This window comes from Neolamprologus multifasciatus, chromosome 7, assembly GCF_963576455.1.
Source record: "Neolamprologus multifasciatus chromosome 7, fNeoMul1.2, whole genome shotgun sequence".
NCBI lineage: Eukaryota > Metazoa > Chordata > Actinopteri > Cichliformes > Cichlidae > Neolamprologus > Neolamprologus multifasciatus.
The window spans coordinates 66,784,780-66,797,643 of NC_140445.1; the positions used below are offsets into that span (position 1 = coordinate 66,784,780).

Here is a 12,864-nt window from a genome sequence, read left to right on the forward strand (position 1 = left end):
AACTCAATGCATCATGGGAATCCCCCGGCAGCCTACGTCTATTGCAGCATAACTAAGGGAGGATTCAGGGTCACCTGGTCCAGCCCTAACTATATGCTTTAGCAAAAAGGAAGGTTTTAAGCCTAATCTTAAAAGTAGAGATAGTGTCTGTCTCCTGAATCCAAACTGGAAGCTGGTTCCACAGAAGAGGGGCCTGAAAACTGAAGGCTCTCCCTCCCATTCTACTTTTAAATACTCTAGGAACAACAAGTAGGCCTGCAGAGCGAGAGCGAAGTGCTCTAATAGGGTGATATGGTACTACAAGGTCATTAAGATAAGATGGGGCCTGATTATTTAAGCCCTTGTATGTGAGGAGCAGGATTTTGAATTCAATTCTGGATTTAACAGGAAGCCAATGAAGGGAAGCCAAAACAGGAGAAATATGCTCTCTCTTTCTAGTCCCTGTCAGGACTCTTGCTGCAGCATTTTGGATTAACTGAAGGCTTTTCAGTGAGTTTTTTGGACATCCTGATAATAATGAATTGCAGTAGTCTAGCCTGGAAGTAATAAATGCATGAACTAGTTTTTCAGCGTCACTCTGAGACAGGATATTTCTAATTTTAGAGATGTTGCGCAAATGGAAGAACGCAGTCTTACATATTTGTTTAATATGTGCGTTGAAGGACATATCCTGGTCAAAAATGACTCCAAGGTTCCTCACAGTGTTACTGGAGGCCAAGGTAATGCCATCCAGAGTAAGAATCTGGTTAGATACCATATTTCTAAGCTTTTCAGCGCCGAGTACAATGACCTCAGTTTTATCTGAGTTAAGAAGCAGAAAGTTAGTGGCCATCCAAGTCTTTATGTCTTTAAGACATTCCTGCAGTTTAACTAATTGGTGTGTGTTATCTGGCTTCATGGACAGATAGAGCTGGGTGTCATCTGCATAGCAGTGAAAATGTATGCTATGTCTTCTAATGATGCTGCCTAGGGGAAGCATGTATAATGTAAACAGAATTGGTCCTAGCACTGAACCCTGTGGAACTCCATAATTAACCTCAGTGTGTGAAGAGGACTCTCCATTTACATGCACAAATTGGAGTCTATTAGATAGATATGATACAAACCACTGCAGTGCAATACCTGTAATACCTACAGCATGTTCTAATCGCTCTAATAGAATATTATGGTCAACAGTATCGAATGCTGCACTAAGGTCAAGAAGGACAAGCACAGAGATGAGTCCACTGTCAGAGGCCATAAGAAGATCATTTGTAACCTTCAATAAAGCTGTTTCTGTGCTGTGATGAACTCTGAAACCTGACTGAAACTCTTCAAATAAACCATTCCTCTGCAGATGATCTGTTAGCTGTTTGACAACTACTCTTTCAAGGATTTTTGATATGAAAGGAAGGTTGGAGATTGGCCTATAATTAGCTAAGACTGCTGGGTCTAGAGATGGCTTTTTGAGTAAAGGTTTAACTGCAGCCACCTTGAAGGCCTGTGGTACATAGCCGATTATTAGAGATAGGTTGATCATATATAAGATCGAAGAATTAATCAATGGCAGGACTTCTTTGAGCAGTTTTGTAGGAATGGGGTCTAAAAGACACGTTGATGGTTTGGAGGAAGTAATTATTGAAGTTAACTCAGAAAGATCGATTGGAAAAAAAGAGTCTAACTTAACATCAATGGAACTAAGAGTAGCTGTAGATAATATTAGATCTGTGGGATGATTATTGGTAATTTTTTCTCTAATGATAAAAATTTTATTTGTGAAGAAGTTCATGAAGTCATCACTAGTACTAGATCACTTTTAATCTAATGCCATAATTTTTATTGTTTTAAATGTAATTCTAATTATCATTTTATTCTATTTTATTATTGTTTTTGCTATTTGTGCCAATTTTATTACTTTAAATGTTATTTTAATTGTCATCTTATTTTTTAAAAATATTTCTCTATTTTATATTATTTATTTTTTAACTTGTTTAATGTATCATGTTTGGCATGTCAAGCAGGGACGTGCAGGGGGGGGGGGGGGGCTAGAGGGGCTTGAGCACCCGCCCCTTTCCTGATGGGTGCCCAAAGTGCGCTTTTGTTGAGGCAAAAATATTTATTTATTTATTTTATTTTTGCAGAGCCCTGCCAGTGCTCCTCAACAATAATATTTAACTATTAATCACAGTTTTGCTAAACAAAAGGATCTGGCTTGCATCAGTCACATGATCACATTTAACCAATGATCGCCCTTGACGGCAGAACGCGCTGGTTACGAGCCGGGAACGAGCTCACAAAGGGCACGCGCATTTTTTGCGGTCCGGAGCTGTAGGAGAAACACAAGTTAACTCAGAGACACAGACTGATGCGACAAAACCAGTAAGTAGGTGTACAGCGCACACTGTAGTGTATAGCACACAGGAGTATTAGCTCATTACGGACACGTTGGTATGTTGTCTTGTTGCAACTGTTGAACTGAAACAAACGAGCGTGCTGTGTGTGCAACAGCGTGACAAACATTACCTGTCCTTTTATTAACTGCACAAGTAGTGCTGGTCATAGCTGCTGGCTACCTGTGTAAGGCTGTCATGGGTCTGTAGCTCTGTCACCGTTTTAGGGAACATATTTAGTTTTAAAGTAAGTTTCCGGGCTTTTCCTGCCTTTCTGGAGGGATTATATTTCACTAAAAACGATCTAATATGCATGTCCACATAATTATGCATTATTATAATTATAATATATTAAAAAACACATGCTGTATTTTAAAGAACATACATTAAGAAGCAGGTTATATTAGATTTATATTTTAAATAAGACAAAATTTGGATTTTACAGCAGTAAAATTATTGTATCTCTACAGTTTAAAAATGTAATAAGCTTTGCCCTGCACAGAGTGGATAGTGAAACAAATGGAATCATCATAAATACATTATTTCATATTTATTACTTCCCCCTCCTCATTGCTTTATTATTGTAGCTCTAGTAATAAATAATAATGTAAGGATTCTGGATCAGCACCATAGTATATACAGTATTCTGAAGAAGGTCTAAAACGTCACTGTGTGTGCGTGCATGTGTGTGTTTTATTTATATGGATTTTTTTAAAAAAAATATTACTCATGATATAACATTGTGCAGACATGGCTGGTAAGGACATGAGGAGGAAACAGTAGAGCTGTGTGAGGCTACTAAAGGCAGTGCTATAACATTTTTCTGTCATCATTTTATTATAGATTAAGTGCAAGAGTTGTTAGGTGTGGATAATTAGATAATAGTTTATTGCAATAGCAAGTTGTGCCTTGTTCTCAGATAGACAGCAAGTGGAGAGTGATATATGAGATGATGGGATGGAAGGAAGAAGCAAAGAGTGATTCACAGGCAGAGCCTAATTTATTTCTCACAGTTTTTTGTTGCCTTATGGTTCCAAGCGCTGTCACCAATCTTTGCATTTTGTTATTATCTCATGACACTTGTTTAATCAGCTACCATCTCTCCTATGGACTTTTTAATGTCTACAGTCTCAGATCAGCACAGCCCTGCCCTCCAGCACTATCAGCAGCAACATTGTACCCATCAGGTCAAACATCGGCTACGTTTGCTTTGCCTTGTTGCCCATATTAGATTCTTGATGAATGTGTGTTGTTGTTATTCAGCCTGGTTCGATGTGCCCCTTTTTAACTTTGAGCACCCGCCCCTTTAAACGACTCTGCACGGCCCTGTTTCTATTCTCAAATAATCCATTTTAACTGAATTGATTAAAACTTCGGGCTCGTCCGGGATTTGAACCCGGGACCTCTCGCACCCTAAGCGAGAATCATACCCCTAGACCAACGAGCCACAGAAAGCAGCTGCTCACATCTGGACTTCTGACATATACTTGTGTGCAAAGTTGTGGCATTTGGTCCTCACTGCTTCATCCAGTACAACACCGCCCTCTGCTGGTGAAAAACGGTATAAGTCTTCATCTCGTTAACAGACGCCCCCACTATATGCTATAGCATTTTTATGGTATGTACCTTTTTCACTGGAGATGTGTAAAAACAACATTTATTTAAACAAAAACACTTATTTACCGAGTAAAGAGAAATTTCTTGATGCATCTCAATCATCCAGGTAAGTAAATCTCTAAAAGTTGATTCTGTTCATCTGGACGTAGCGTTTTTCAGCGGGAGAAACGTTTTTGTTTGTGCAAATATTCTTGTGTTAAACAAATGTGCAGACTGCACATGCAGTCACTAAGGTTCCTGCTTGTCTAACTAAATGAAAAGATGCTGATTAATGCACTGTCACAAGACAAGCTGTCAGTTTGATAGTAATTCTTGACTTGACAGTTCATGTGCAGTGACTTACTGTACTTGCTTTGATAGCGTTTGTCTTCAAACATCTCATTTTGAGTACAGCTTTTTAGTGGAGTTCAGTTCACATGCTCTTGCACTCTTTTGTGTCTTTTGCCATTTGAAAAGTTGCAAGAAAGTCATGTTTCAATTCTCAAATAATCCATTTTAACTGAATTGATTAAAACTTAGGGCTCGTCCGGGATTTGAACCCGGGACCTCTCGCACCCTAAGCGAGAATCATACCCCTAGACCAACGAGCCACAGAAAGCAGCTGCTCACATCTGGACTTCTGACATATACTTGTGTGCAAAGTTGTGCATTTTGTCCTCGCTGCTTCATCCAGTGCAGCAGCACCCTCTGCTGGTGAGAAAATGTGATATCTTCAACTTGAACTTTTAAACGTTCTTAACAAAAGAAGTCAAAGACTTTATCTTTGATGTGCATGGTATCCATTATTGCAGATCATATATTATATATCCTGTAGTGTTTGTTTTTTACAATAATACACGTGGAAGTATTAGTAAAACTGACTATGATGTTAACAAAAGGTAGAAAGAATAAACAGGAAGTGGTCAACGTTCCTGCAAGACCATGGTGCTACATATTACATTTAGCAGACAATCAAAACAGGACTAAATGTGCAATGTGCAAAAAGTGCAAAAATTGCATAAACAAAAAGGGTGCAGCACCGGACAGAATAGAACGATACAGACACAAGACGGTGCAGGCACAACAGTACAATAGAAATGTGCAAAAGACTGCGTATTGTGCAAAAAGTCACATGTTGTATGAAGGTTTGTGTGTGAGAGAGAGAGAAGAGTGAAGAGGTGATGTCATGTTCTCGGCTTTTTAGGAAATAAACATTTGTCCCACATGACTTTTCCAGTCATTTGCGCCCCACCAGTGGGGCATACCACACACTTTGAGAATTGCTGCCCTAGTCCAACAAGCAAAATGAAACCTTTATGGTGCTGTGACATGAGAATCTATTCCAACAGAATCTTCTGCTGGTAAAGATTTTCTATGTACACATGAAATAATCTGAAAATGGAAGCATTCAAAAGCATTAAGGGGTCAGCATTCATGGTCAACAGCCATCCTGTCATGATTTGGAGGGACATTTCAGTGTTGGAGAAAAAACCAACAGAAATATAAATGCACAAAAGTGCCATCAGATTTTGATCCACCATGAAAGAACATCTGGAAACCATCGTCCCAAACACAGCGGCAATGCAGTAAAAGCATGCTATTAGCCTAATACTGAAGTCACTGAGCTTCAGTTTCGCAGTTATTACACTTAATAACTGGTGTTAGTTAACTTTTAATTCTTTGTAAAGTTTTGCTTTATTGTTTTTTAATTTCTTAAGACATTGGAGACCTACATAAAGCACGATTCAATAAGTCGCTGAGCAGATTTCCCATTTTATAGACTATATGCACCTTAGCATATGAAACTTCTGGTGGGGAAACTCCTGTAGGGCTTCGTTTCCAGTGTGATATTCGCGTCTTGTTTACGGTCGGGTTTTCCAAAAAAAAGTCAACCAAATGGATGAATCAAGCGGCGATTTACATTTCTCAAGATGTCTTGGGCATTTACCGAATATGTCTGTAGATGATGTTCATCGACTTATCGATATTTTTCCCTCGCACCTCAGAGCAAAAGAGAGAAAGGGTTGAAATTTCTCAGTATTTGTATATAGAGTTCCCTCATCTTGATGCATGCTCAATCATCTGGGTAAGTAAATCTCCAAAAGTTGATTCTGTTCTTCTGTTTGTGGGAGAAACGTTTCATCACTCATCCAAGTGACGTCTTCAGTCTCAGCTGACTGCAGGTTTCAATCTTATAAACAGGACATTTGCATAATGACTGAAACCAGCCCACTGAAGGAACAATGGGCTGGGAGGTCAGTTCCTTAATCATAATTATGCAAATTCTCATGACCATTGACCAAAACCCACTGATCAATGGCCATGAGTACCTACCCTGGAACACCACCAAGCCATTGGTTCAGATATGTGGATGACACCTCGGTGAAAATCAAATCTCAGGACGTTTCACGGATCACATTAACTCGGTGGACCGACACATCAAATTCACCAGGGAGGATATGAAAAGTTGCAGGTTAGCCTTCTTAGACTGTGAGATTTCCATCCGTAATGGGGGACATCTAAAAGCTGACGTGTGCCGTAAACCTACACATACGGATCAGTATCTAAGGTTTGACTCTCATCATCCACTGGAGCACAAACTGGGCGTCATCAGGACGCTACAGCACAGAGCGAACACCATCCCCACTGACACAGCAGCCAGGGAGGAACATGAAGAAGGCCCTGAGTAAATGTGGTTATCCCAGCTGGACTTTTGTCAAAGCTGGGAAGGCTCCTAAAGAAAGCTCCAGCTGATCCAGGAGAGAAGAACAACTGCTGCCCAAGAGAAAACCTGTAGTGATCCTGTACATGTCAGGAGTATCGGAGCAGCTGAGACACATTTTCTCTAAACACCGGGTCTCTGTGGCTTTTAAACCCCAAAACACGCTGCGCCACAAACTGGTCCACCCCAAGGATCGGGTCCCCGACACAAACAGAGTAACACAGTGTAGCTGTTAAGTGCAGGAGGATTGACAGGATTTATACATCGAGGAAACCAAACAACCTCTGGCTACAACACAGAAGAGCCACCTCGTCAGGACTCTGCAGTCTGTTCACACCTACAGGCCAGTGGACACTCTTTCAATGATGAGGATGTAACATCCTGGACAGGGAGGAACGCTGGTTTGAGGGCGGAGTCAAGGAGGCCATTTACGTGAAAAGGGAAAGACCATCTCTGAATGGAGGAGGGGCCTAAGGGTACATCTGTCACCATCTTACATGCTGTGATTGCAGCCATTCCCCAACTCTCTGTGAATGGGACTCATGGTTATTGATCAGTGGTTGTTGATCAATGGTCATGAGAATTTACATATTAATGATCATAAACTGACCAAATCCAGTTAATCTGCAACAACCCTACAGCCGTTCTTAAAACAGGAAGTTAGCATTTTGTTGTGCACAGCGGCTGTATCCCAATCCAGGGTCTGCAGCCTTAAAGGCCGCATTTTAAGGCCGATTACGTCACAGCGACGCAACGTAGGCTGTCCCAATTCAAAGGCTGCTCGAAATGCGGCCCTCAAATGCGTCCTTCATTTCCCTGAATTTTGTCGGTGTAGACTTCGTGGCCCAACATATCCCAGAATGCATAGCGCGGCGGTGGGTGTGGATAATTTTGCCGGGAAAAAAACGGCGGATGATGGGCGCCCGAAGAGTAAACTTTAAGTAAGTCCTGAATATTATGTCACTTATTTATGTGCAAATGTTTAATAACGAAGATCATTAAAACATTACTGTTGGCCACATGTCGGCAAAGTCATGTGACATTAGTGACGTTTGTACTAACTTGGTTTTAAAGCCTTTACTTTCAAATAGACGCCGTCCAATAGCTGAGCTTAATCAGAGAATGATCAAAGCTCATGTAGAAACAAACAAATGAACAAAAGATTTTCTCCTTCATTTCTGTCAAACAAAGCTGTATGAAACGTTTCCAGCTGTCAGTATCATGGTTGCTAGGCAACCTGGGCAGCGCGACGGAGGCTAGACCGTCCCATTTCACAAGCCTCGCACTTCCGGTCTTTGAGTACGCGGCCCTTGTGGACCGTTAAGGCTGCAGACCCAGCCAGGGTCTTTCCGCTTTCTACGAGTCACCGTGTGGGCCAAACTTAACCTGCACATGTTTCACAGTGCGCATGCTCGAGTTAGCTTCGAGTGTACTTCTGCGGGATGGCAGCAAGAGCGAAACGAGCCAAGGTAACAGTTTGATCCGGTTTGTTCTTAAGCAGCAAACACGACGCCGCGTGTTTCTGTGCACGTGTAACATGCTGTGGTGCACACGCTGGGTTTACGCAGCCGATCATGAACTCTGTGATCTGCTACTTAAAACGTGCCGCCATTCAGCTCACTTTATCACTTAGCATTGATGCAAGGAGCACAGTTACCCTCTCCTAACTGTAATCACGTGGCTTCGTTTTAGAAGCGCGTGAAACCACGTGCACGATAGCGTTAGATAACACGTGCCTATTGCTGATGTTTCTGCGCTGACAGGTGGAGGATGGCTCAGAGCCGAGCCCTCTGCAGAGCTTTTTACAGTGGTGTGACGGAGTAGGCCTGGAGCTCAGCAGTAAGGTTTGTTACGGCGTCGTGCGACTGTATTTACAGCTTATTAGTCAGCACTAAGATCCGGTTTAGGACTGACGTTTGTACCTGCAGGTGTGCGTGAGTAAAGAGGGGACCGTGGCCGAGTACGGGATGCTGGCCAAGGATGACATAGAGGACGGGGAGGTTTTGTTCACCATCCCCAGATCAGCTCTCCTCCATCAGGGAACAACCAAAGTTTCTACCTTGCTGGAAAAAGGTGACGTGTAACGCTGCAAAGCTGCTGCAAAGACGCTGCAAAGACGCTGCAAAGACGCTGCAAAGATGCTGCAAAGATGCTGCAAAGACGCTGCAAAGCTGCTGCAAAGACGCTGCCTGCCTGCATCCCTCAGTTTGTAACTTTCTCCCTTTTCCTTCACAGAGCGGTCGACTCTGCAGAGCTCGTCGGGTTGGGTTCCCCTGCTGCTGGCTCTGCTGTATGAATACACATCCTCACAGTCCCACTGGAGAGCTTACCTCTCTTTGTGGACAGACTTCAAAACACTGGATCATCCCATGTTCTGGTGAGGAACACGCGTCGGCTCCCATCCTATCCAGAGGTGTGGTGTTACTTCCCTGGTGCGATGGCGCGTACATCGGCGTGCTCGCTGGAGTCGTGTTATTTGTTTCCACACCTGTTTAAACAGCTCACGTAATGAAAGAGCACTCTTTCCTTTCTGTTCTAATATTTTGTTGAAACTGAGCAGAACTGAGCTTAGTCACATTTCTGCACAGAGATCGGTGTAATTAAAACGTCTCAGCGTCAACTGTATCTTTTAGTCTTTCTAAATTATACTACATGAAATGGTGTTAAATTAATATTTTATTTCCTCTCTTACGGGAAAGAGGAGGAAAACATCTGAGCTGTCCATCCTTTCAGGTCTAAAGAGGAGAGAGGCAGCCTCTTGAAGGGAACAGGTGTGCCGGAGGCGGTGGACAGGGACCTGGCTAACATCCAGCGCGAGTACACAGATGTGGTCCTGCCATTCATGAGCAGACATCCTGACCTCTGGAGCCCCGGCACGCACACACTGGATTTGTACACACAGCTTGTGGCCTTTGTCATGGCCTACAGGTTAGCATAAATACAGACAGTTACAGCAGCGCACGAGTATGTGTTTGTTTCGTCTTTCCCATCCGTCTCTCCATTCGTCTGCAGTTTCCAAGAGCCACAAGATGAGGAGGATGACGATGAGGATGAGGAGGAGAAGCCTCCCAACCCACCAATGATGGTTCCCATGGCTGACATGCTTAACCATGTGTCCAATCACAATGCTAATCTGGAGTTCACACAAGTGAGAAGACATCTGTGGCAGCTTTGCACCTTTGAAAATCATCTACTGTAGATAAAAGATGGGAGAAGCCAGCGTGATGCTGATGATTCGTTTTTGATGTGCAAGACAAGCAAGACGTGGCGAAACACTTGTACAGCACCCGTCTGTGCTTGGACAGTAATATGGCCATGATGTATAAAATTAGCTTGACACGAGGGATTGTGGTCATGAACTCATCAAGTGTATCATCTCATCTTAAATTTGAAAGCCAGGTCAGAGCTGTTGTAAGATCTAGCTTTTTTCATTTGAGGGAATTAGCCAAAATAAAGCCTATCTTATCGAAACAGCAGTTTGAGACAGTAATCCATGCCTTTGTTACTTCTAGGCTGGATTATTGTAACGCACTTTATTTTGGGGTTAGTGATGCGTCCATTAGGCGCCTGCAGGTTGTGCAAAATGCTGCGGCAAAGTCTGAGCACATTACCCCAATTTTAATTTCACTCCACTGGCTACCTGTACATTTTAGGATTGTTTTTAAAATTCTCTTATTTGCTTTTAAATCTCTTAATGGCCTGCCCCCCCCCCCCCCCCCCCCCCCCCCCCCTCGGAGCTACTACAACCATATACACCTGCCCGTTCCCTTAGGTCCGCCAATCAGCAGCTCCTTAAGGTACCGAAAACTAAGTATAAATTTAAAGGTGATCGTGCTTTTGCTGTAGTTGCTCCCAAGTTGTGGAATGATCTACCCTTGCATGTTAGGCAGGCCTCTTCTCTTTCTGAATTTAAAAGTCTTCTTAAAACATATTTATTCGCTGAAGCCTTTGGCATTGATTAGAGGGGTCGACTCTATTTGTTTTAACATGTTTCAATTTATTTTAGTTTTTTAGTTATTTATTTTATCTTATCTTATCTCATTTTAATTTCTATTTACTTATGCTATTACCATGTACAGCACTATGTGAACTCTGGTTTTATGTTAAAGTGCTTTATAAATAAAGGTGGTATGTATGTGTAGAATAGAGTCGCTGTGTTTCCACGTTTTAGTTTTGAACAATGAGTTTGCGCAACATTTTTTCAGGATAGCTTGAAGATGGTCTGCGTGCGCCGTATTCCTAAAGGCCAGGAGGTGTTTAACACGTACGGGCAGATCGCCAACTGGCAGCTGCTTCACATGTACGGCTTCACCGAGCCGTGTTCCAGCAACAGCAACGACACCGCCGACATCCCCGTCGCTAAACTCTACGAAGCTGCCGCACGAGGTGAACGATGACAGCCGCGTTTGTTTCAAAGCGTTGTGACGGTGTGAACGACATCCCTCGTTTTCCCTCCCAGGTGCTCAGTCGGATCTGGACCGGCAGCTGGTTGAGGAGCAGTGGGGGGTGTTGCGTCAGATGACAGAGGAGAAAGCAGCCTTCGTCTTTGGTAAACAAGGCTGCCTTACAGACACAGAGCTCCATACGGCGCTCAAGGTGAGGGAGCGCGTAAAAACAGCGCTCGTTATCGTCTGTTTTTACTTATCGGGACACTTGAAGCAGCGCCCTGTTTGAGATACGAGTGTTTGCTGACTTTGTTTTCAGGTGCTGTGCATGTCAAAGGAAGAGCTTTCAGAGTTTAAAGACAACGAAGGATGGGAAGAAGATGACGAGGATGAGGAGAAGATATCCCTGGCGCTTTCCAACGAGGGTCTTTCCGAGTTAAAGGCTTCATGGAAACGGCTGATTCATGAGGCGGCCCATCTGACATTGAGGTCCTACGGAGACGGAGAGGAAAACGTCATGGATGTCGACCGGGCGTTAATGGAGGATGAGGCGGCGCTCGCGGGACTGAGCTGCAGGCAGTGGAAGGCGCTGCAAGTACGCTATGGACAGAAGAGCATCCTGCGTGGACTCATGGAGCTAACCAAGTCATGAGCTCGGCTCTGACGGGAACCGCAGCAGAGGTTTTTAATCGTACGTGTGCGCCATCGTTTTTAATGACACGGTTAATAAAACAAATGTCTTACAAGATGGTTTGTGGACTGTTTCCTTCACTGTTAATATTGACATTTCACATTTCATCAGAACATCTTGCTAAAACAAAATCAAGTATTCATATACAGAACGTGAGCCGCTTTAACTCGGACTCGCTCCCACCAACCCTGACTTCACTGTCCAGTGAAGGCAAATGTAGTAAAACTATTACACTGAGAACTGACCATGAATGTGGTGTCGCGGTACAGCATACATCTGGAATGAGTTTTAAAAAGTTATTTTCGTTTTCTCCAAACCACTGAGGCTCAAATGTCTTCTCCTCATCAGAAAAAGAAACAACCGGTCCTGGTTTACCCTCCAGCACCCGCAGGTCTGTTTCTGATTGTTTGGTCATTTCTCCTCTCACGCTCTTCAGATGGTTCTGGGAGACACAGCAAACCTTCTGGCAACAGCAGGTATTGATGTGCTGTCTTGGGTCCTGTTAGTCATACTGATCTGAGCCAAATGTTGAACTAGTCAAAAAATAAATGTCAGTGGCCTCGACCTGTAAAATCGGTGGTGACGAACTCCAGGCATCGAGGGCCGGTGTCCTGGATCCAACAGCTGATTTAAACATCAACGTGAAGTTCTCCAGAGGTCTGGGAATGAACTCATCATGTGATTCAGGTGTGTTGACCCAGGCTGAGATCTAAAACCTGCAGGACACCGGCCCCGAGGCCTGCAGTTCCCCACCGTTGTGTAAAATCATTCCTGTTTTGGGCGTTGGCTCATTGTTACCTCTGGACTTAGATGTTTTTATATCGTTATATCGAACAGCCCTATCGTTTCCTATCACGCTATCGTTTGTTTCATGGTGTCGTAAAATAAACTGTTTACAGCAATAGTTTTTCATGGTTTTGATGGTCACTGTAGTGCAGGGGTGGGCAACTCCAGGCCTCGAGGGCCGGTGTCCTGCAGGTTTTAGATCTCACCCTGGGTCAACACACCTGAATCACATGATTACTTCGTCACCAGGCCTCTGGAGAACTTCAGGACATGTTGAGGAGCTAATTTAGCCATTTAAATCAGCTGTGATGGATT

General features: G+C 43.3%; 1 protein-coding gene and 2 non-coding genes across 3 annotated transcripts; 1 reads left to right on the forward strand and 2 right to left on the reverse strand.

Moving 5' to 3' along the window:
- Positions 1-3,744: 3,744 nt before the first annotated feature.
- Positions 3,745-3,816, reverse strand: trnap-agg (transfer RNA proline (anticodon AGG)). Its single transcript has one exon. It is a non-coding gene; the product is annotated as a tRNA-Pro (tRNA).
- A 688-nt stretch (positions 3,817-4,504) lies between these two features.
- Positions 4,505-4,576, reverse strand: trnap-agg (transfer RNA proline (anticodon AGG)). The gene has a single exon. It is a non-coding gene; the product is annotated as a tRNA-Pro (tRNA).
- Positions 4,577-8,026: 3,450 nt separating this feature from the next.
- Positions 8,027-11,820, forward strand: setd6 (SET domain containing 6, protein lysine methyltransferase). The gene is made up of 9 exons (XM_085166955.1): positions 8,027-8,156; positions 8,451-8,531; positions 8,616-8,760; positions 8,923-9,064; positions 9,421-9,615; positions 9,700-9,835; positions 10,893-11,073; positions 11,147-11,283; positions 11,392-11,820. Exons 1-9 carry the CDS (start codon positions 8,130-8,132, stop codon positions 11,722-11,724), a joined length of 1,377 nt encoding a protein of 458 aa, XP_085023081.1. The 5' UTR covers positions 8,027-8,129; the 3' UTR covers positions 11,725-11,820.
- The last annotated feature ends 1,044 nt before the right edge of the window (positions 11,821-12,864 follow it).

Coding starts and splice junctions, on each gene's coding strand:
- setd6 (XM_085166955.1), top strand. CDS start 8,130: ATGGCAGCAAGAGCGAAACGAGCCAAG. Junction 9,616..9,699: donor GCCTTTGTCATGGCCTACAG/GTTAGCATAAAT, acceptor ATTCGTCTGCAG/TTTCCAAGAGCCACAAGATG. Junction 9,836..10,892: donor CTAATCTGGAGTTCACACAA/GTGAGAAGACAT, acceptor ACATTTTTTCAG/GATAGCTTGAAGATGGTCTG.